Source organism: Glycine soja, chromosome 10 (assembly GCF_004193775.1).
Source record: "Glycine soja cultivar W05 chromosome 10, ASM419377v2, whole genome shotgun sequence".
Classification (NCBI taxonomy): domain Eukaryota; kingdom Viridiplantae; phylum Streptophyta; class Magnoliopsida; order Fabales; family Fabaceae; genus Glycine; species Glycine soja.
In genome coordinates this window covers 41,222,293-41,247,053 of record NC_041011.1, presented here as the reverse complement: position 1 = coordinate 41,247,053, position 24,761 = coordinate 41,222,293, and the positions used below count along the sequence as shown (strand labels likewise).

General features: G+C 39.4%; 2 protein-coding genes and 2 long non-coding RNA genes across 4 annotated transcripts; 2 read left to right on the top strand and 2 right to left on the bottom strand.

Annotated features, from left to right (window-relative positions):
* Positions 1-2,386: 2,386 nt before the first annotated feature.
* LOC114370894 lies at positions 2,387-3,136 on the bottom strand. Its single transcript, XR_003657945.1, has 2 exons — positions 3,098-3,136; positions 2,387-3,006 (listed from the first exon to the last, which is right to left on the bottom strand). It is a non-coding gene; the product is annotated as an uncharacterized LOC114370894 (long non-coding RNA).
* Positions 3,137-4,628: 1,492 nt separating this feature from the next.
* On the top strand, positions 4,629-8,094 carry LOC114371768. The gene is made up of 5 exons (XM_028329111.1): positions 4,629-6,243; positions 6,309-6,412; positions 6,477-6,563; positions 6,641-6,988; positions 7,066-8,094. The coding sequence occupies exons 1-5, from the start codon at positions 4,629-4,631 to the stop codon at positions 8,092-8,094; spliced, it is 3,183 nt and encodes a 1,060-aa protein (XP_028184912.1).
* A 9,455-nt stretch (positions 8,095-17,549) lies between these two features.
* Positions 17,550-18,294, bottom strand: LOC114372572. Its single transcript, XR_003658221.1, has 2 exons — positions 18,261-18,294; positions 17,550-18,169 (listed from the first exon to the last, which is right to left on the bottom strand). It is a non-coding gene; the product is annotated as an uncharacterized LOC114372572 (long non-coding RNA).
* A 1,496-nt stretch (positions 18,295-19,790) lies between these two features.
* LOC114371767 lies at positions 19,791-23,256 on the top strand. The gene is made up of 5 exons (XM_028329109.1): positions 19,791-21,405; positions 21,471-21,574; positions 21,639-21,725; positions 21,803-22,150; positions 22,228-23,256. The coding sequence occupies exons 1-5, from the start codon at positions 19,791-19,793 to the stop codon at positions 23,254-23,256; spliced, it is 3,183 nt and encodes a 1,060-aa protein (XP_028184910.1).
* The last annotated feature ends 1,505 nt before the right edge of the window (positions 23,257-24,761 follow it).

Sequence of the window (24,761 nt, the reverse complement as noted above, 5' to 3'; positions counted from 1 at the left end):
TTATTTTAAGTGCGATTTTTAAATATTCACATAAAAATTATTATATATACTCTTATTAGATAATAATATATAAAATATTTTTTATGTAAGTCCTCATAAATTTATCTAATTTAGATCTTACCGCTAAATCAACTTTAATGCGTTATAAAATAATTTCTATAAGATATATTCTAATTAAATTTTATTCAATAAATTTTATTTCATTTTATCATATTGTTAAAAAAATTATAGTTTTCTCAATTTTTTTCCATTTCCTTTTTAAATTATGAACAAATTTTGTATGAGGTTATTATATAAATAAATTTTCTCTTTTTATCACATAGTATACAAAAAAATATTAGATATTGACTTGAAAAAAAATACTACTATAAGAGATTAAGAGAGACGAGCTGACTCAAAACATAAACGTAGGAAGACAAATAAGCAGGCAATAAAAGAAAGAAGGACAAACGACAATCGTGCTTGTTACGTACACGCGCACGCGTGCACCCTTTTTTTCTTCTCTTGATATAGATTTTGAACCGAATTCACTATGTGAACCCCCAAGTAGATTCAAGTTTGCACGATAACGTGTTTTTTTTTTTTTTTGGAGTATCTAGGGAATTAGCATTTGATGATTGAAGTTCTAAGGTTTAACTCAATATTAAGGACACAATAGTGGATTTTACTTTACTCCTACAGTGTCTACTTTTTTTTAAAGGACTTTACTATCTACTAAAGGATCGAAATCTTATTTACATCAGCTTAATGACACGTATCAATGAACTTCTACAAATATGTTCATAAAATACTACACCTTAAATGGAAATTAATCTTTGTTCATAAAGAATGATATAAAAAAAAGGATATGAAATGAAAGTGGCGTACAACGCATCACACTTTTAAAAGAAACTGGGTCCAATCCGTCATTGTTTTTAACCTACATGCTATTTAAGCTTAGGTTATTAATGAATCTTGAAGTTGCAAGTAATTACATTTACATTCTATGAAATTGGTGTTTATTATTATACCGACACGTGTACTTTTTTTGTCACTTTATATAATGTATTTCCTATGTTTAGTTATTACGACTACTAAGAAGTTGTTGGTAGACAAAAAATTATTAATTAAATTATTGAAATTTTAATAATAGTAAAGATATAGTTTATATCTTAATTAATTATTAAATATGTTATATAATAAGATTTTATTCATTAATTCATGAAATAATCTTTAACTAAATATAACAATTTATACATCACTCTATTGAGAGTGTGAAATATATATGTCCTAATTTTGTTTAAAAAAAACTACGTAAGTTTTTGAGAGAATGAATTCACTGTTTTGTTTATAAGAATGAAGACCACAAAATTGTTCATTCGTAGGAGAGGTTTCTTATAATTCTGCATTGATAGTATTTACTTCTTCCAAATGTTTTTCAGCTTCCTCCTTTTCATTTTCTTTCCACTCGAGTTCATGCAAAATTTATGCTTCATATTTCTTATCTCACTCCCACTTTTCATTTTCTTCAAATACTGCATCCATACTGATTATAATCCTTGTTGAAATTGAGTTATAAATCCTATAATTTTTCGACTCCTCAATAACTCCAAGTAAAACACTCTTTAATTCTTCCCATCTAGCATAATCCTTGTATTGTCATGCACATTAACATAAAGCCATCCGACCAAAGATTTTGAAATAATGAACTAAATGCTTGAGTCCTCTCCAAGCTTCTTTAATTTAAGTGTCTTATCTTTCACAGCCAATGTTGGGTTGTGATTCAAGACATCAATTTACTGCTTCCGGCCAAAACGTTCCTGGCTGTTCTTTACAGATAGGATACTGCGATTAATGGTTCAATTCCTTTTATCTATTACTCCGTTATGTTGTGGCAATTGGCTAATATGTTGTTGTTAATTAGTTGACTCCGTATTCTATGTTCATCACAGAAACTATCAAATTCATCTGATGCAAACTCTCCCCCACGAATTGTATTTTAGGTTTTTAGTGAAGAATTTGTTGCTTTCTCAACGTGCATCGTGAATCTCATAAAAATAGCAAAGGATTCTGATTTTTCTGTAAAAAAAAAAAAAAGAAAAACATGTTTTTATGCTATAACCAACTGTAATGCCTTTTTTTACTATTGGTGGTTGGCTTAATCAGCTCACATATTTCAACATGAACCAATTGCAGCATTCGTGAAGCTCTCCCAAGTGCTTTTATTAAAAATGGATATCTATGTTGCTTCCCACAAGGCAATCCTTGCATAGCTTTGAGGAAGATTCCAGCAATGACAAACCATCCACCATTTTTTTCTGCCCAATGTGTGCAAGACTTTAAAGCTCAACTGTAAAGTAGTAAATGTGTTGAAACAAGTAGGAGCTATAAGCAAAGATAGAGCATATAAAATAAACAACTGATTTGCAGACATATTTTATTTCATAATCAAGTCTTTCTCAGGATGATACACTTTATATTGCCTGTGCTGAAACATTACTGTCAGTACCTTCTCTTGCAATGGTCTAAAACTCTGTAGATTGTTCTTCCATTCTGACACATAAAAGGCTTATGTGATGATGCTGATATTCATCTCCACCCTGATGTTGCCTTTCCCATTAACCACCGTATTGTAGTTATTGTTGAATGTCAAGCTTTACTGAATCTATGAATGTGACATCAAAATACTCAATTATTCCGCACATATGATTACTACAACCTGAGTCAAGAAACCATACATATGTTGAATGGACCACTTTTTCTTCAACATGCCATTAATAACACCTGTTCTTGACTTCCTGTATAGTTAGCCTCTCCTTCTTGCTTAGCTGGACATTCCTGGTGAAAATGCCCAAGCTCATGACGAGAATAGCATTCTACCGTTTGTTTGTTGAAGCTTTGTCTACCTCTGTAACTTCCAACCTTCGTCCTTGCCTCGTCCTGTAGATTGGTGTTCATGAATCACCTTCAAAGCAGATTTTCTTCAACATTGTAACTTATGTATTGGTCATGCACAAGTAAACTGCTCTGCAATTCATTGATTGATACAGTACTTAAAGTTATATGCTTGGATTATTCAATGAAGCACACAGCATAATTGAACTTGGGAGACATTAACCTTAGAATCTTTTTCACAACAGCAGTTTCTCCCTGTTTACACTGGAATTTGGTAAACAACCGCTAGTCTAAGTTAATTGCTTGCGAGACCAACTAGTGAATCTCAGGAGCATGTCATTTGCGTGTTTGCTTTAAACATAAAACCGTTAATGTTCATCATTGCAACAAACACTCACTGGTTCGAAATTTGCAGAAAGTAAAATTGTTTAACAGAAATCGAAATGCTGGAAATAACTAGGCAAGGAAAGGAAAATTCTTTGACAGAATCGAAATGCTGGAAGTAAATTAACAAGGGAGGAAAATTGCAGAATGTAAAGGAGCAGTTAGTTCACTCGATCGAATGAACCATTTAAAAGAGGAATTCTAAAGTGAAGCGTAAATTGCATTGCATTCGAAACGTAAAGTTTACAGAAATTTAAAATGGTTCACAAACAAACATACATTCTCCTTGTGTACTCGTTTCTCTCTGCGCTGGGTACTTTGAGTGTAAGGATTCTGTAGAAATGATTTGCGACCTTGAAATCTAACTAAAAATTGCTATATATAGGCATTCGAAAATAAACTGCCCTAACGGTCGAACACTATCCTAATGCCAAGTGTCCTGCCACGTACATTTCACATGCACATAACTGCTCCTTAGAACGGTTATCCACATTGCTCGAGATCGAACTGATTCGGTGAAGATTTGTTCAGAAATTACGCTAAGTCCAGAACTCTTGCTGCCTCGACTTCGACTCGTCCATACACCAGTTCGAATTGCCCAATAACTCGAAGTCCTCTTTCTTGTCTTAGCTTTGTACTTCGTAAATACTCCTTTGAACCTGGGAATTCCTTCTTAAAGACTCTCCTCTCTTTTCGATTCGAGCAGGTCCTGACCATACTCTTGCTCTGTAATACGCTTCGAACCTCGAGACGATATCCCATGCATACTTAGAGCATATTTTAGCCCGTCGAAAATATGGGCTAACAAATTGCCCCCAAAAAATGTCTGCTTCGATTCGAGATCGAAGGAAGATGAGAAGTTGACATTTTTTCTCTTCTTCTACCAGCTTTCCTGAAATGTCGTCACGATCGCACGTTCACTGTGTAACCGTCGCCTCGATCTCCATTACCCATCATTAATTCCACCTTTCTAGGTAGAGTGGGACACGTGTCACGCTGGGGAGTAAAAAGGGAAATCTGATGTGATTGATTTCTGACCCTTGATTCTTATTATATTATTTTCCCTTTTTTAAAGTAAAACCTCCATAAATAGCACCAAAAAACCTCAGAGAAACCCCTTCATCTTCTTTGCTTCCTAAACCCCGAAACCCTTCTTCTTCTCTGCTTCTGAAACCCTTCTTCTTCTTCCTTGCTTCCATTATTTCCGGCGAAACCTTCCTATTTCCAGATAATCGTTATTCCTCTCATCATCAAACTCACCGAATCTCTGAGTTCTGCCTTTGTTCTCCGTGAACCCAAGCTCTTACTCACTGATTCTATCAGCTACCCAACCCTTCACGAGAAAATCATCCTTTTTCAGATTTCTCACAATGTCGCAAGGCCAAGCAGTTCCGTTTGCTGGGAAATGGCACCGTTTTACAGTCAGGAACGACGGAGAGAAGGTGGTTCCAGAACCACAAGGCGACGCCGAACACACAGAAATCTGGGAATCGGAGGTGATGATCCCTTTCGTAGTGGAAAGGACAGTTTACTCTTTCGGTGGACCTCTGCCAGACCAAGAGTCACTCTCGAGTTCAATGAACAAGGTATTCCCCTGCTACCCAACTTGCGAACCTAGGATTTTTGATAGTGAGCCTTACAACTTCAACTGTTTAAGCAAACCCCACAAACTCTTTCGATCCGCCCCGTCAATAGCCCATAGGGATTACATACCTTGGCTTGATCGAGTCGAACAAGCGTATGAGGATTTCTGGAAGACATATGGCATATTTGACTTAATACAATTCTCTCGATTTGGTCCTGAATATCGACCAGAAATGCTGATAGCAGCTATGCATTTTTTCGAGTCTTCTACCAACACCTTTCAATTTAAATGTGGTATGATGACCCCCACTCTCTTAGACGTAGCCGCTCTCACAGGCCTTAGGCCTAACGGAGAAACTTATGATCCCACTAAATCTAGTGATAATATTAAACTAGTATATAAGGAGAACACCTTTTCCAAATATATAGCTGAACACAAAGGATCGGTCGAAGAGGAAGTTTCTGATGAAGAGCACGTAGCCTTCTTGACCCTATGGCTATCTCACTACGTCTTTTGCACAAAATCCTTGCAAGTAGCCAAAAGATTTATTCCAATGGCAATACAAATTCATGAAGGTCAAAGCTTTGGATTTGGACGCCTCTTGTTAGCAGTACTATACGAATCGCTTGGTGAGGCATGCGATGACCTGAAGAAATCGAAGGATGGGTCTTCCTTCTTAGTTTCTGGGCCTATGTGGCTTCTCCAGTTGTGGCTTAATGCCACTTTCGAACAAGAAATGGGATTAATAATCCCACAAGATTATGCTGAAGAAGTTGCCAATCGCTCGATCGAAGGCCAGAGAGCACTTCGATTAACACCCAAGACCTTCGATCAAAACCCACAAAAGCTGTTCCTCAAGTACATGAAGATTTTTCTGAGTTTTGACAAGTTTCTTCCCCAACATGCTCCATTCATTAGTCGAGAGGTCGGCCCGGCCTGGTTCACTGACGATTTTCCTGCTGTCGATCCGGACAATGAAGAAGAAGTGAATGAAATATGGTCATTTTACTTGAATCCACAGATCCTGTCCTGTCGTACAGGTGTTCAATCGAACTATTTAGGCCTGGTTGGATACCAGCCTAATTTGGTTTCAAGACAATTTGGCCTCTCGCAGATCCGTCCCAAAAGCTTGTTCGAAGATCCTAGAGACGTCATAAGAGGGGCCAATCTTTCAGAAAAGACTTTCAAGAAATTTTTGAAGATTTCTCTTGATGAAAACTATAACCTGCATCCTTTTGAGTTCAACCATTCCCACTTCTGCACCATGGGATTTGTTACCTGGTGGGAGAAATATTATTCGGGCCGTTCGGTTGGAGACACAACTATCATGATCTCCAGACTTGAGAGTGGTTTTACACAACCAACGGTCGAGAATATCCGCTCAAACCTTCAAGCTCGAGGTACTAACTTTTGATTTTTCTAAATTGATATGTATTTTTGCCTTTTCTAATATTCTTACTTTCAGGCAAAACAATCATGACAAAGAAAATTGCTGAAACATCTCGAGCTGATGTGAGACCCAAGAAACCCACTGGGGTGAAGATCCAAGAATGGAAACAAGAAGAGAAGGTAACTCTTCTGAACTTATCTTTTACTCTTAACGTCTTTGCCTCATATTTCTTTATTTTTTCAGAATCATAAGAAAGATGATAGCACCGAGACTACCACGACCTCAAAACGCTCGAAGCGTGTGGTCATCGAATTCGACGAAGAAAAAGATGCAAGTTTTATTCCTAATGTCAATATTATAACTCTTTTAAGTCTATATTCTGACATTTCTTTACCCTCATAACACAGGAAGAAGAGGAAAGACCTCTTGTAAGAAAAAGAAAATCACCTGAGACTTCGACCAAATCTGCTGACCAAACAGAGGCAGGCGATTCCCAGGCTCAAATGCCTAAGAAGAAAAAGAAAGTGAAGCAGATCGAGCCTGAACCTTCTGTGACGGTCGAGGGTGGTGAGCCAGTCAGGAAGAAAAAGAAGAAGACCAAGTCTTCAAAAGAACAAGGTGAGAATCAACCTGTTGACGTCCAACCACCTTCGACTGATGTTGGCGGCGCTGAAACAGAAACTACTCCCTCTATTGCTGAGATGGGCAACCTTGTCGAACAACCGGACTTACCACAAGAACACCCTACCGTCGAGGTATCATTCTTAATATGATTTTAATCATAACTAATACGAAACTATTTGTTAACCTTTTCTATGACAATTCGAATTAGGTACAACAAAATGTTTCTGTAGAAGAAATACCCTCTTGTACTCGCACCTCTCCTGCTTCTGAGACGGATGCAGTGAATGTTGAGGAACAGGGTGAAGGTCAAGGTATTGGACCCAGCAGTCCTCAGGGATCGAGTCAGAGAAGTTCATCTGAAGAACACTTTTCCGATGAAGAGGCCATACAAGAGGCTGAAGCTGGAGGTTCAGACATTTTCCCAGCGTCTTCGACATCTAAGCTTTCCGCTAGCATAGGGATCGCAGAGGATACATTCATTCAAATGCAAGACGAAGACCCTGCTGCAGCCCTTCGACTCCTGCTGAACACCAGTCAAGCCAACACCTCAAGTGAAAAGAATCCTGGTGCTTCGTCCTCATCTGATGCTGATATAACCTCTACAGTACGCCAAGATTGCCTGCTTTTGAAGTTATCAATGGAATACGCACGGGCAGACGTACTTAAATCCATTGAAGAGAACCCTTCTGCTGCTTTTGGGCACCTGAACTTTTTGAAGAAATTGCATAACCCCCTTACTTCTGATGAGATTCTGGGCAAAGTTATACAAATCGAGTCCATTATCGATCAATTTGCAAATACTGTGCAGAAAAAACGCGAAAATGGCGCCAGACTCGATGCCCAGAAACAAGCACATATCCTTCTGCTCGAGAAAGCCCGAGCGGCTCAACGTGAAGTCGAGCGTCTCACCAAAGAGGCGAAAGAAGGATCTTCTGAGATCAAAGCCTGTGATGATAACATCTCCTCCTGGGAGGCAACTATTACAAATTTGCTGTCTCAGGTCGATGATCTAAGGCAGAAAATTGTAACAGAGCAGGACAAACGCAAAGAACTCCAGGAGAAGGCTGCTGATTCGATTCAGAAGCTGGTTGCCGAAAAAGGGAGGGAAGGCCTGAAGGCCTTTAGTGCATCTCAAGCGGTAGCAGATGAGGCGAGAGCTATGGAGAGTGCTGACCAGGTTTTGAGCAAAGAGATGGCCACCTTGAAGAAACTATATGAGGACTTAGTCCTGCATTAGTAGAATTTATAATTTCTTTATTTCGAATTCTGTATTTCGATTCTACTTTTGATGTAATATTGACACATGCCCTTTTGTGGCAATTTTACTGTTATCGCCATTTTTATGTTTCCATTATTTCTGTCTATTCTATGCTTATTTTAACTTCGAGCAATGTTGGTTTATATTTTTTCAAATATTTACCATTTATACTCAAAGTACGTTTCTGAGGGGTTAATTCCTCTAATTCATAAGCACCATTCGAATAGATCTGAATTATTTTAAACGGTCCTTCCCAATTTGGGGACCATTTGCCCAAAGCTCGATCCTTACTATCCATGGGCAGGATAACCTTCCAAACTAAATCTCCAACATTAAAAGTTTTCGACTTCACTTTCTTATTATAAGCTTTAGCAACTCTTTCTTTTTGTTTAGTCAAGACTTCTAATGCTCTTAATCTCTCCTCGTCTAAATCAACTAACTCATCTGACATCATTTTCCAATAATGGTCGATCGGAATGTCCATTTGTTTTTGTACTCTAGCTGATTGCAAATGTATTTCGACCGGAAGTATAGCATCGTGCCCATAAGTCAGTCGAAATGGGGTAGTATTAGTTGATTCCTTAGGAGAATTTCTACATGCCCATAGAACTTGATCTAACGTTTTATTCCAATTTCTTGGCTTTTGGGCAATGTGTTTTTTAATCAAGTTGATTACAATCTTATTGGCTGCTTCGACCTGACCATTTGCTTGCGCATAATATGGTGTCGAGGTTAATAATCGAAAGCCAGTTTTTTGGGCAAATTCTTTCATTTTTCGTCCAGTAAAAACTGAACCTTGATCAGTGGTAATTGTTTCGGGAATACCAAACCTATAAATAATATAATTTTGAATGAAACTAATTACTGCTTCCTGATCAACATTTGGCAAAGGGACTGCTTCGATCCATTTTGTAAAGTAATCGATACCAACTATAATATAACGCTGGTTCTTCGAAGAGGCAGGCTTGATTTCACCAATTAGGTCCAAAGCCCATCCTCTGAAAGGCCAAGGTTTGATTATGGAATGTAACTCACTAGCAGGTACATGCTGTATCCCTGCATGCTTTTGGCATTCCTGACAGCCTTTAGCAAATTCTATGCAGTCTTTTAACATCGAAGGCCAATACAAACCTTGTCGAAATAAAAGCCATTTCATTTTATGGCCTGCTTGATGTGATCCACAAGCCCCACTGTGAACATGGGAAACTGCTAAGTATGCTTCTGATTCATTTAGACATTTTAACAACACTCCTTCTGCAGTCTTTTTAAACAAATCATTTCCCATAATCACGTAATTTAAGGCCCTATATTTAATCTTTCGAGCCACATTGCCTATTGGATTTTCCAAATATTCAATAATGGACTTTCTCCAATCATTATCTAACATATTGTCAATGGCCAAAATTTGAATTTTTTCCTGAAGATCATTCATACTTTCATCTTCATTATTTTGTGGTATACTTGCCCCCACAAGTTTTGGCATTGGCAATTTAGTGCTTAATGGCTCTGGTAACACCAGTTTATCTTTTATTTCGATCAACTGAGTTAACTTTTCCTTCGACATTTTGTACCCTGAAGCTATTTGGGCTAAATCATTTGCTTCTCGGTTTTCTTGTCGAGGTACATGCTCAATGTTAATATAATCGAAATGATTCAGAAGAGAACTTGCTATAACAAAATATTTTGCTAAGTGTTCATTAACACATTTGTATTCTTGTGTTAATTGCCTCAACACTAATTCTGAATCACCTCTTATATTAACATTTCTTGCCCCCAGGCTAATTAAAATTTCAAGGCCTGTAATTAGAGCTTCATACTCAGCCTCATTATTAGAACAAAGCCCTTTGATTTTATACTTGAATTTAGTTGGAATTTTATTGGGGGATATTATTAAAACTCCAATTCCAGTTCCATGTTTGTGTTTCGAACCATCGAAATACAAAATCCATGGCTCTGTATCGACATAGTCTTGCGACATTTCGACCACTGAGTGATCTACAATAAAATCTGCCACAATTTGACCCTTAACAGATTTCAAAGGCTTGTACGTTAAAGAATATTCTGTTAATGCTAAAGCCCATTTTCCAATTCTACTGTGTAAAATCGGTTTTGACAACATGTGCTTAATAACATCATAATGAGAATACACATAAACATCAACAGGCTTTATATATTGCTTAAGTTTTGCACAAGAGAAATACAGACAAAGACAAAGTTTTTCTATGGCAGTATATCTAGTTTCTGCATCATTTAGTACACGACTAAGATAATAAATTGCATGTTCTATGCTATCATCATCTTCCTGAGCCAACATGCTACCAATGGTCTTGTCAGACGCAGCAATATACAACTTCATGGACTTGTTTCGACTAGGAGGCATTAACACGGGAGGCTTGATCAGATATTCTTTAATTTCATCGAAAGCCTTTTGATGCTCTTCATTCCATTTGAATGGTTCATCTTTCTTGAGTCGAAGTAATGGCGAAAAAATTTGAGCTTTGCCACTTAGATTCGAAATGAATCGCCTCAAGAAGTTGATTTTTCCTAGCAAAGACTGAAGCTGTTTTTTGGTCGAAGGAGGCTTCGTCTCAAGAATAGCCTTTGTCTTATTTTGATTTATCTCAATGCCTTTTTTATGCACCACAAAACCTAGGAAATCTCCTGCACGCACACAAAAAGCACACTTCAATGGATTCATTTTTAATCCATGTTTCCTCATTCGTTCGAAAGATTGCCTAAGGTAATCCAAATGGCTATCTTCTGAGGAGGATTTGATGATTATATCATCAATATAAATTTGCATAAATGTGTCAATAAAATCATGAAACATGGAATTCATGGCCCTTTGATAAGTGGCCCCAGCATTTTTTAACCCAAAGGGCATAACCACCCATTCATAAGTGCCTAAAGCACCAGGGCATCGAAATGCTGTTTTCGACACATCGTTTTCAGCAATAAATATTTGGTTATAACCAGAATAACCATCTAACATGCTTAAATATTCGAAACCAGCTGCTGAATCTACCAACATTTCTGCTACTGGCATAGCATATTCATCTTTAGGTGTAGCATTATTTAGATCCCTAAAATCTATGCATACTCTAAGAGTTCCATTCTTTTTAATGACAGGGACTATATTTGCTAACCATTCGACATACCTGGCAGCCCTGATGAATTTACACCTCAGCAGCCTTTCGATCTCTTCCTTGATCTTGGACATGATTTCTGGTGCGAATCTTCTCGGTAGTTGTTTTACTGGTCTTTTTCCTTCCTTAATAGGTAACTTCATTTCGACCATTTCTCTGCTTAACCCAGGCATTTCGTGGTAATATCGAAGGAAGATGAGAAGTTGACATTTTTTCTCTCTTCTACCAGCTTTCCTGAAATGTCGTCACGATCGCACGTTCACTGTGTAACCGTCGCCTCGATCTCCATTACCCATCATTAATTCCACCTTTCTAGGTAGAGTGGGACACGTGTCACGCTGGGAGTAAAAAGGGAAATCTGATGTGATTGATTTCTGACCCTTGATTCTTATTATATTATTTTCCCTTTTTTAAAGTAAAACCTCCATAAATAGCACCAAAAAACCTCAGAGAAACCCCTTCATCTTCTTTGCTTCCTAAACCCCGAAACCCTTCTTCTTCTCTGCTTCTGAAACCCTTCTTCTTCTTCCTTGCTTCCATTATTTCCGGCGAAACCTTCCTATTTCCAGATAATCGTTATCCTCTCATCATCAAACTCACCGAATCTCTGAGTTCTGCCTTTGTTCTCCGTGAACCCAAGCTCTTACTCACTGATTCTATCAGCTACCCAACCCTTCACGAGAAAATCATCCTTTTTCAGATTTCTACAATGTCGCAAGGCCAAGCAGTTCCGTTTGCTGGGAAATGGCACCGTTTATACAGTCAGGAACGACGGAGAGAAGGTGGTTCCAGAACCACAAGGCGACGCCGAACCACAACAGAAATCTGGGAATCGGAGGTGATGATCCTTTCGTAGTGGAAAGGACAGTTTACTCTTTCGGTGGACCTCTGCCAGACCAAGAGTCACTCTCGAGTTCAATGAACAAGGTATTCCCCTGCTACCCAACTTGCGAACCTAGGATTTTTGATAGTGAGCCTTACAACTTAAACTGTTTAAGCAAACCCCACAAACTCTTTCGATCCGCCCCGTCAATAGCCCATAGGGATTACATACCTTGGCTTGATCGAGTCGAACAAAGCGTATGAGGATTTCTGGAAGACATATGGCATATTTGACTTAATACAATTCTCTCGATTTGGTCCTGAATATCGACCAGAAATGCTGATAGCAGCTATGCATTTTTTCGAGTCTTCTACCAACACCTTTCAATTTAAATGTGGTATGATGACCCCCACTCTCTTAGACGTAGCCGGCTCTCACAGGCCTTAGGCCTAACGGAGAAACTTATGATCCCACTAAATCTAGTGATAATATTAAACTAGTATATAAGGAGAACACCTTTTCCAAATATATAGCTGAACACAAAGGATCGGTCGAAGAGGAAGTTTCTGATGAGAGCACGTAGCCTTCTTGACCTATGGCTATCTCACTACGTCTTTTGCACAAAATCCTTGCAAGTAGCCAAAAGATTTATTCAATGGCAATACAAATTCATGAAGGTCAAAGCTTTGGATTTGGACGCCTCTTGTTAGCAGTACTATACGAATCGCTTGGTGAGGCATGCGATGACCTGAAGAAATCGAAGGATGGGTCTTCCTTCTTAGTTTCTGGGCCTATGTGGCTTCTCCAGTTGTGGCTTAATGCCACTTTCGAACAAGAAATGGGATTAATAATCCCACAAGATTATGCTGAAGAAGTTGCCAATCGCTCGATCGAAGGCCGAGAGCACTTCGATTAACACCAAGACCTTCGATCAAAACCCACAAAAGCTGTTCCTCAAGTACATGAAGATTTTTCTGAGTTTTGACAAGTTTCTTCCCCAACATGCTCCATTCATTAGTCGAGAGGTCGGCCCGGCCTGGTTCACTGACGATTTTCCTGCTGTCGATCCGGACAATGAAGAAAAGTGAATGAAATATGGTCATTTTACTTGAATCCACAGATCCTGTCCTGTCGTACAGGTGTTCAATCGAACTATTTAGGCCTGGTTGGATACCAGCCTAATTTGGTTTCAAGACAATTTGGCCCTCTCGCAGATCCGTCCCAAAAGCTTGTTCGAAGATCCTAGAGACGTCATAAGAGGGGCCAATCTTTCAGAAAGACTTTCAAGAAATTTTTGAAGATTTCTCTTGATGAAAACTATAACCTGCATCCTTTTGAGTTCAACCATTCCCACTTCTGCACCATGGGATTTGTTACCTGGTGGGAGAAAATATTATTCGGGCCGTTCGGTTGGAGAACACAACTATCATGATCTCCAGACTTGAGAGTGGTTTTACACAACCAACGTCGAGAATATCCGCTCAAACCTTCAAGCTCGAGGTACTAACTTTTGATTTTCTAAATTGATATGTATTTTTGCCTTTTCTAATATTCTTACTTTCAGGCAAAACAATCATGACAAAGAAAATTGCTGAAACATCTCGAGCTGATGTGAGACCCAAGAAACCCACTGGGGTGAAGATCCAAGAATGGAAACAAGAAGAGAAGGTAACTCTTCTGAACTTATCTTTTACTCTTAACGTCTTTGCCTCATATTTCTTTATTTTTTCAGAATCATAAGAAAGATGAATAGCACCGAGACTACCACGACCTCAAAACGCTCGAAGCGTGTGGTCATCGAATTCGACGAAGAAAAGATGCAAGTTTATTCCTAATGTCAATATTATAACTCTTTTAAGTCTATATTCTGACATTTCTTTACCCTCATAACACAGGAAGAAGAGGAAAGACCTCTTGTAAGAAAAAGAAAATCACCTGAGACTTCGACAAATCTGCTGACACAACAGAGGCAGGCGATTCCCAGGCTCAAATGCCTAAGAAGAAAAAGAAAGTGAAGCAGATCGAGCTGAACCTTCTGTGACGGTCGAGGGTGGTGAGCCAGTCAGGAAGAAAAAGAAGAAGACCAAGGTCTTCAAAAGAAACAAGGTGAGAATCAACCTGTTGACGTCCACCACCTTCGACTGATGTTGGCGGCGCTGAAACAGAAAACTACTCCTCTATTGCTGAGATGGGCAACCTTGTCGAACAACCGGACTTACCCACAAGAACACCCTACCGTCGAGGTATCATTCTTAATATGATTTTAATCATAACTATACGAAACTATTTGTTAACCTTTTCTATGACAATTCGAATTAGGTACAACAAAATGTTTCTGTAGAAGAAATACCCTCTTGTACTCGCACCTCTCCTGCTTCTGAGACGGATGCAGTGAATGTTGAGGAACAGGGTGAAGGTCAAGGTATTGGACCCAGCAGTCCTCAGGGATCGGTCAGAGAAGTTCATCTGAAGAACACTTTTCCGATGAAGAGGCCATACAAGAGGCTGAAGCTGGAGGTTCAGACATTTTCCCAGCGTCTTCGACATCTAAGCTTTCCGCTAGCATAGGGATCGCAGAGGATACATTCATTCAAATGCAAGACGAAGACCCTGCTGCAGCCCTTCGACTCCTGCTGAACACCAGTCAAGCCAACACCTCAAGTGAAAAGAATCCTGGTGCTTCGTCCTCATCTGATGCTGATATAACTCTACAGTACGCCAAGATTGCCTGCTTTTGAAGTTATCAATGGAATACGCACGGAGACGTACTTAAATCCATTGAAGAGAACCCTTCTGCTGCTTTTGGGCACCTGAACTTTTTGAAAGAAATTGCATAACCCCTTACTTCTGATGAGATTCTGGGCAAAGTTAACAAATCGAGTCCATTATCGATCAATTTGCAAATACTGTGCAGAAAAAAGCGAAAATGGCGCCAGACTCGATGCCCAGAACAAGCACATATCCTTCTGCTCGAGAAAGCCCGAGCGGCTCAACGTGAAGTCGAGCGTCTCACCAAAGAGGCGAAAGAAGGATCTTCTGAGATCAAAGCCTGTGATGATAACATCTCCTCCTGGGAGGCAACTATTACAAATTTGCTGTCTCAGGTCGATGATCTAAGGCAGAAAATTGTAACAGAGCAGGACAAACGCAAAGAACTCCAGGAGAAGGCTGCTGATTCGATTCAGAAGCTGGTTGCCGAAAAAGGGAGGGAAGGCCTGAAGGCCTTTAGTGCATCTCAAGCGGTAGCAGATGAGGCGAGAGCTATGGAGAGTGCTGACCAGGTTTTGAGCAAAGAGATGGCCACTTGAAGAAACTATATGAGGACTTAGTCCTGCATTAGTAGAATTTATAATTTCTTTATTTCGAATTCTGTATTTCGATTCTACTTTTGATGTAATATTGACACATGCCCTTTTGTGGCAATTTTACTGTTATCGCCATTTTTATGTTTCCATTATTTCTGTCTATTCTATGCTTATTTTAACTTCGAGCAATGTTGGTTTATATTTTTTCAAATATTTACCATTTATACTCAAAGTACGTTTCCTGAGGGGTTAATTCCTCTAATTCATAAGCACCATTCGAATAGATCTGAATTATTTTAAAGGTCCTCCCAATTTGGGGACCATTTGCCCAAAGCTCGATCCTTACTATCCATGGGCAGGATACCTTCAAACTAATCTCCAACATTAAAAGTTTTCGACTTCACTTTCTTATTATAAGCTTTAGCAACTCTTTCTTTTTGTTTAGTCAAGACTTCTAATGCTCTTAATCTCTCCTCGTCTAAATCAACTAACTCATCTGACATCATTTTCCAATAATGGTCGATCGGAATGTCCATTTGTTTTTGTACTCTAGCTGATTGCAAATGTATTTCGACCGGAAGTATAGCATCGTGCCATAAGTCAGTCGAAATGGGGTAGTATTAGTTGATTCCTTAGGAGAATTTCTACATGCCCATAGAACTTGATCTAACGTTTTATTCCAATTTCTTGGCTTTTGGGCAATGTGTTTTTTAATCAAGTTGATTACAATCTTATTGGCTGCTTATGACCTGAACCATGTTGGCTTTGCGGAAAGTCTGATTCGAGCCGAGACGCGCTAGCCAACATGTGTACCCGGCGCCACTGACTAGATCACCGCCGGAAGTTCCTGAAGGTTGGAGTTAATAGTAGAAGGAGCTTGCGAGGGTGGACTAGGTAACCTTAGTGCCAGCGCATGATGTTGAACGCGGCCTGCATAGCCTGTCGGTATTCCGATAGTGGTAGCTTATTTGAGCTAAGAAGGCCAGGTGGTGGCGTTTGTGACGAGCGTGTCACCAATAGCATGTTATTACTTCGTGTTATGATATGTAGCCGAAGCGATTATACATAGTCTGATCAGGACAGATGCGACCTGAGTTATGAACAGTGCTTTACGCTGCGTGTACTGAAGATGATACTCGGCAATATTGCTACGCGAGTCAGAGAGAACGTGACAACAACGGAGAATATGCTGGGTGTAACTAACAGCTCCGCTGCATTCTTTGTACTGGTTCTTAATTTGTGGTGTCGGGTTAATAATCGAAAGCAGTTTTTTGGCAAATTCTTTCATTTTTCGTTCAAGTTAAAACTGAACCTTTGATCTAGTGGTTTGTTTCGGGAATTACCAAAACTATAACATAAATAATAATTTTGAACTCTTTAATTCTTCCCATCTAGCATAATCCTTGTATTGTCATGCACATTAACATAAAGCCATCCGACCAAAGATTTTGAAATAATGAACTAAATGCTTGAGTCCTCTCCAAGCTTCTTTAATTTAAGTGTCTTATCTTTCACAGCCAATGTTGGGTTGTGATTCAAGACATCAATTTACTGCTTCCGGCCAAAACGTTCCTGGCTGTTCTTTACAGATAGGATACTGCGATTAATGGTTCAATTCCTTTTATCTATTACTCCGTTATGTTGTGGCAATTGGCTAATATGTTGTTGTTAATTAGTTGACTCCGTATTCTATGTTCATCACAGAAACTATCAAATTCATCTGATGCAAACTCTCCCCCACGAATTGTATTTTAGGTTTTTAGTGAAGAATTTGTTGCTTTCTCAACGTGCATCGTGAATCTCATAAAAATAGCAAAGGATTCTGATTTTTCTGTAAAAAAAAAAAAAAGAAAAACATGTTTTTATGCTATAACCAACTGTAATGCCTTTTTTTACTATTGGTGGTTGGCTTAATCAGCTCACATATTTCAACATGAACCAATTGCAGCATTCGTGAAGCTCTCCCAAGTGCTTTTATTAAAAATGGATATCTATGTTGCTTCCCACAAGGCAATCCTTGCATAGCTTTGAGGAAGATTCCAGCAATGACAAACCATCCACCATTTTTTTTCTGCCCAATGTGTGCAAGACTTTAAAGCTCAACTGTAAAGTAGTAAATGTGTTGAAACAAGTAGGAGCTATAAGCAAAGATAGAGCATATAAAATAAACAACTGATTTGCAGACATATTTTATTTCATAATCAAGTCTTTCTCAGGATGATACACTTTATATTGCCTGTGCTGAAACATTACTGTCAGTACCTTCTCTTGCAATGGTCTAAAACTCTGTAGATTGTTCTTCCATTCTGACACATAAAAGGCTTATGTGATGATGCTGATATTCATCTCCACCCTGATGTTGCCTTTCCCATTAACCACCGTATTGTAGTTATTGTTGAATGTCAAGCTTTACTGAATCTATGAATGTGACATCAAAATACTCAATTATTCCGCACATATGATTACTACAACCTGAGTCAAGAAACCATACATATGTTGAATGGACCACTTTTTCTTCAACATGCCATTAATAACACCTGTTCTTGACTTCCTGTATAGTTAGCCTCTCCTTCTTGCTTAGCTGGACATTCCTGGTGAAAATGCCCAAGCTCATGACGAGAATAGCATTCTACCGTTTGTTTGTTGAAGCTTTGTCTACCTCTGTAACTTCCAACCTTCGTCCTTGCCTCGTCCTGTAGATTGGTGTTCATGAATCACCTTCAAAGCAGATTTTCTTCAACATTGTAACTTATGTATTGGTCATGCACAAGTAAACTGCTCTGCAATTCATTGATTGATACAGTACTTAAAGTTATATGCTTGGATTATTCAATGAAGCACACAGCATAATTGAACTTGGGAGACATTAACCTTAGAATCTTTTTCACAACAGCAGTTTCTCCCTGTTTACACTGGAATTTGGTAAACAACCGCTAGTCTAAGTTAATTGCTTGCGAGACCAACTAGTGAATCTCAGGAGCATGTCATTTGCGTGTTTGCTTTAAACATAAAACCGTTAATGTTCATCATTGCAACAAACACTCACTGGTTCGAAATTTGCAGAAAGTAAAATTGTTTAACAGAAATCGAAATGCTGGAAATAACTAGGCAAGGAAAGGAAAATTCTTTGACAGAATCGAAATGCTGGAAGTAAATTAACAAGGGAGGAAAATTGCAGAATGTAAAGGAGCAGTTAGTTCACTCGATCGAATGAACCATTTAAAAGAGGAATTCTAAAGTGAAGCGTAAATTGCATTGCATTCGAAACGTAAAGTTTACAGAAATTTAAAATGGTTCACAAACAAACATACATTCTCCTTGTGTACTCGTTTCTCTCTGCGCTGGGTACTTTGAGTGTAAGGATTCTGTAGAAATGATTTGCGACCTTGAAATCTAACTAAAATTGCTATATATAGGCATTCGAAAATAAACTGCCCTAACGGTCGAACACTATCCTAATGCCAAGTGTCCTGCCACGTACATTTCACATGCACATAACTGCTCCTTAGAACGGTTATCCACATTGCTCGAGATCGAACTGATTCGGTGAAGATTTGTTCAGAAATTACGCTAAGTCCAGAACTCTTGCTGCCTCGACTTCGACTCGTCCATACACCAGTTCGAATTGCCCAATAACTCGAAGTCCTCTTTCTTGTCTTAGCTTTGTACTTCGTAAATACTCCTTTGAACCTGGGAATTCCTTCTTAAAGACTCTCCTCTCTTTTCGATTCGAGCAGGTCCTGACCATACTCTTGCTCTGTAATACGCTTCGAACCTCGAGACGATATCCCATGCATACTTAGAGCATATTTTAGCCCGTCGAAAATATGGGCTAACAAATTGCCCCCAAAAAATGTCTGCTTCGATTCGAGATCGAAGGAAGATGAGAAGTTGACATTTTTTCTCTTCTTCTACCAGCTTTCCTGAAATGTCGTCACGATCGCACGTTCACTGTGTAACCGTCGCCTCGATCTCCATTACCCATCATTAATTCCACCTTTCTAGGTAGAGTGGGACACGTGTCACGCTGGGGAGTAAAAAGGGAAATCTGATGTGATTGATTTCTGACCCTTGATTCTTATTATATTATTTTCCCTTTTTTAAAGTAAAACCTCCATAAATAGCACCAAAAAACCTCAGAGAAACCCCTTCATCTTCTTTGCTTCCTAAACCCCGAAACCCTTCTTCTTCTCTGCTTCTGAAACCCTTCTTCTTCTTCCTTGCTTCCATTATTTCCGGCGAAACCTTCCTATTTCCAGATAATCGTTATTCCTCTCATCATCAAACTCACCGAATCTCTGAGTTCTGCCTTTGTTCTCCGTGAACCCAAGCTCTTACTCACTGATTCTATCAGCTACCCAACCCTTCACGAGAAAATCATCCTTTTTCAGATTTCTCACAATGTCGCAAGGCCAAGCAGTTCCGTTTGCTGGGAAATGGCACCGTTTTACAGTCAGGAACGACGGAGAGAAGGTGGTTCCAGAACCACAAGGCGACGCCGAACACACAGAAATCTGGGAATCGGAGGTGATGATCCCTTTCGTAGTGGAAAGGACAGTTTACTCTTTCGGTGGACCTCTGCCAGACCAAGAGTCACTCTCGAGTTCAATGAACAAGGTATTCCCCTGCTACCCAACTTGCGAACCTAGGATTTTTGATAGTGAGCCTTACAACTTCAACTGTTTAAGCAAACCCCACAAACTCTTTCGATCCGCCCCGTCAATAGCCCATAGGGATTACATACCTTGGCTTGATCGAGTCGAACAAGCGTATGAGGATTTCTGGAAGACATATGGCATATTTGACTTAATACAATTCTCTCGATTTGGTCCTGAATATCGACCAGAAATGCTGATAGCAGCTATGCATTTTTTCGAGTCTTCTACCAACACCTTTCAATTTAAATGTGGTATGATGACCCCCACTCTCTTAGACGTAGCCGCTCTCACAGGCCTTAGGCCTAACGGAGAAACTTATGATCCCACTAAATCTAGTGATAATATTAAACTAGTATATAAGGAGAACACCTTTTCCAAATATATAGCTGAACACAAAGGATCGGTCGAAGAGGAAGTTTCTGATGAAGAGCACGTAGCCTTCTTGACCCTATGGCTATCTCACTACGTCTTTTGCACAAAATCCTTGCAAGTAGCCAAAAGATTTATTCCAATGGCAATACAAATTCATGAAGGTCAAAGCTTTGGATTTGGACGCCTCTTGTTAGCAGTACTATACGAATCGCTTGGTGAGGCATGCGATGACCTGAAGAAATCGAAGGATGGGTCTTCCTTCTTAGTTTCTGGGCCTATGTGGCTTCTCCAGTTGTGGCTTAATGCCACTTTCGAACAAGAAATGGGATTAATAATCCCACAAGATTATGCTGAAGAAGTTGCCAATCGCTCGATCGAAGGCCAGAGAGCACTTCGATTAACACCCAAGACCTTCGATCAAAACCCACAAAAGCTGTTCCTCAAGTACATGAAGATTTTTCTGAGTTTTGACAAGTTTCTTCCCCAACATGCTCCATTCATTAGTCGAGAGGTCGGCCCGGCCTGGTTCACTGACGATTTTCCTGCTGTCGATCCGGACAATGAAGAAGAAGTGAATGAAATATGGTCATTTTACTTGAATCCACAGATCCTGTCCTGTCGTACAGGTGTTCAATCGAACTATTTAGGCCTGGTTGGATACCAGCCTAATTTGGTTTCAAGACAATTTGGCCTCTCGCAGATCCGTCCCAAAAGCTTGTTCGAAGATCCTAGAGACGTCATAAGAGGGGCCAATCTTTCAGAAAAGACTTTCAAGAAATTTTTGAAGATTTCTCTTGATGAAAACTATAACCTGCATCCTTTTGAGTTCAACCATTCCCACTTCTGCACCATGGGATTTGTTACCTGGTGGGAGAAATATTATTCGGGCCGTTCGGTTGGAGACACAACTATCATGATCTCCAGACTTGAGAGTGGTTTTACACAACCAACGGTCGAGAATATCCGCTCAAACCTTCAAGCTCGAGGTACTAACTTTTGATTTTTCTAAATTGATATGTATTTTTGCCTTTTCTAATATTCTTACTTTCAGGCAAAACAATCATGACAAAGAAAATTGCTGAAACATCTCGAGCTGATGTGAGACCCAAGAAACCCACTGGGGTGAAGATCCAAGAATGGAAACAAGAAGAGAAGGTAACTCTTCTGAACTTATCTTTTACTCTTAACGTCTTTGCCTCATATTTCTTTATTTTTTCAGAATCATAAGAAAGATGATAGCACCGAGACTACCACGACCTCAAAACGCTCGAAGCGTGTGGTCATCGAATTCGACGAAGAAAAAGATGCAAGTTTTATTCCTAATGTCAATATTATAACTCTTTTAAGTCTATATTCTGACATTTCTTTACCCTCATAACACAGGAAGAAGAGGAAAGACCTCTTGTAAGAAAAAGAAAATCACCTGAGACTTCGACCAAATCTGCTGACCAAACAGAGGCAGGCGATTCCCAGGCTCAAATGCCTAAGAAGAAAAAGAAAGTGAAGCAGATCGAGCCTGAACCTTCTGTGACGGTCGAGGGTGGTGAGCCAGTCAGGAAGAAAAAGAAGAAGACCAAGTCTTCAAAAGAACAAGGTGAGAATCAACCTGTTGACGTCCAACCACCTTCGACTGATGTTGGCGGCGCTGAAACAGAAACTACTCCCTCTATTGCTGAGATGGGCAACCTTGTCGAACAACCGGACTTACCACAAGAACACCCTACCGTCGAGGTATCATTCTTAATATGATTTTAATCATAACTAATACGAAACTATTTGTTAACCTTTTCTATGACAATTCGAATTAGGTACAACAAAATGTTTCTGTAGAAGAAATACCCTCTTGTACTCGCACCTCTCCTGCTTCTGAGACGGATGCAGTGAATGTTGAGGAACAGGGTGAAGGTCAAGGTATTGGACCCAGCAGTCCTCAGGGATCGAGTCAGAGAAGTTCATCTGAAGAACACTTTTCCGATGAAGAGGCCATACAAGAGGCTGAAGCTGGAGGTTCAGACATTTTCCCAGCGTCTTCGACATCTAAGCTTTCCGCTAGCATAGGGATCGCAGAGGATACATTCATTCAAATGCAAGACGAAGACCCTGCTGCAGCCCTTCGACTCCTGCTGAACACCAGTCAAGCCAACACCTCAAGTGAAAAGAATCCTGGTGCTTCGTCCTCATCTGATGCTGATATAACCTCTACAGTACGCCAAGATTGCCTGCTTTTGAAGTTATCAATGGAATACGCACGGGCAGACGTACTTAAATCCATTGAAGAGAACCCTTCTGCTGCTTTTGGGCACCTGAACTTTTTGAAGAAATTGCATAACCCCCTTACTTCTGATGAGATTCTGGGCAAAGTTATACAAATCGAGTCCATTATCGATCAATTTGCAAATACTGTGCAGAAAAAACGCGAAAATGGCGCCAGACTCGATGCCCAGAAACAAGCACATATCCTTCTGCTCGAGAAAGCCCGAGCGGCTCAACGTGAAGTCGAGCGTCTCACCAAAGAGGCGAAAGAAGGATCTTCTGAGATCAAAGCCTGTGATGATAACATCTCCTCCTGGGAGGCAACTATTACAAATTTGCTGTCTCAGGTCGATGATCTAAGGCAGAAAATTGTAACAGAGCAGGACAAACGCAAAGAACTCCAGGAGAAGGCTGCTGATTCGATTCAGAAGCTGGTTGCCGAAAAAGGGAGGGAAGGCCTGAAGGCCTTTAGTGCATCTCAAGCGGTAGCAGATGAGGCGAGAGCTATGGAGAGTGCTGACCAGGTTTTGAGCAAAGAGATGGCCACCTTGAAGAAACTATATGAGGACTTAGTCCTGCATTAGTAGAATTTATAATTTCTTTATTTCGAATTCTGTATTTCGATTCTACTTTTGATGTAATATTGACACATGCCCTTTTGTGGCAATTTTACTGTTATCGCCATTTTTATGTTTCCATTATTTCTGTCTATTCTATGCTTATTTTAACTTCGAGCAATGTTGGTTTATATTTTTTCAAATATTTACCATTTATACTCAAAGTACGTTTCTGAGGGGTTAATTCCTCTAATTCATAAGCACCATTCGAATAGATCTGAATTATTTTAAACGGTCCTTCCCAATTTGGGGACCATTTGCCCAAAGCTCGATCCTTACTATCCATGGGCAGGATAACCTTCCAAACTAAATCTCCAACATTAAAAGTTTTCGACTTCACTTTCTTATTATAAGCTTTAGCAACTCTTTCTTTTTGTTTAGTCAAGACTTCTAATGCTCTTAATCTCTCCTCGTCTAAATCAACTAACTCATCTGACATCATTTTCCAATAATGGTCGATCGGAATGTCCATTTGTTTTTGTACTCTAGCTGATTGCAAATGTATTTCGACCGGAAGTATAGCATCGTGCCCATAAGTCAGTCGAAATGGGGTAGTATTAGTTGATTCCTTAGGAGAATTTCTACATGCCCATAGAACTTGATCTAACGTTTTATTCCAATTTCTTGGCTTTTGGGCAATGTGTTTTTTAATCAAGTTGATTACAATCTTATTGGCTGCTTCGACCTGACCATTTGCTTGCGCATAATATGGTGTCGAGGTTAATAATCGAAAGCCAGTTTTTTGGGCAAATTCTTTCATTTTTCGTCCAGTAAAAACTGAACCTTGATCAGTGGTAATTGTTTCGGGAATACCAAACCTATAAATAATATAATTTTGAATGAAACTAATTACTGCTTCCTGATCAACATTTGGCAAAGGGACTGCTTCGATCCATTTTGTAAAGTAATCGATACCAACTATAATATAACGCTGGTTCTTCGAAGAGGCAGGCTTGATTTCACCAATTAGGTCCAAAGCCCATCCTCTGAAAGGCCAAGGTTTGATTATGGAATGTAACTCACTAGCAGGTACATGCTGTATCCCTGCATGCTTTTGGCATTCCTGACAGCCTTTAGCAAATTCTATGCAGTCTTTTAACATCGAAGGCCAATACAAACCTTGTCGAAATAAAAGCCATTTCATTTTATGGCCTGCTTGATGTGATCCACAAGCCCCACTGTGAACATGGGAAACTGCTAAGTATGCTTCTGATTCATTTAGACATTTTAACAACACTCCTTCTGCAGTCTTTTTAAACAAATCATTTCCCATAATCACGTAATTTAAGGCCCTATATTTAATCTTTCGAGCCACATTGCCTATTGGATTTTCCAAATATTCAATAATGGACTTTCTCCAATCATTATCTAACATATTGTCAATGGCCAAAATTTGAATTTTTTCCTGAAGATCATTCATACTTTCATCTTCATTATTTTGTGGTATACTTGCCCCCACAAGTTTTGGCATT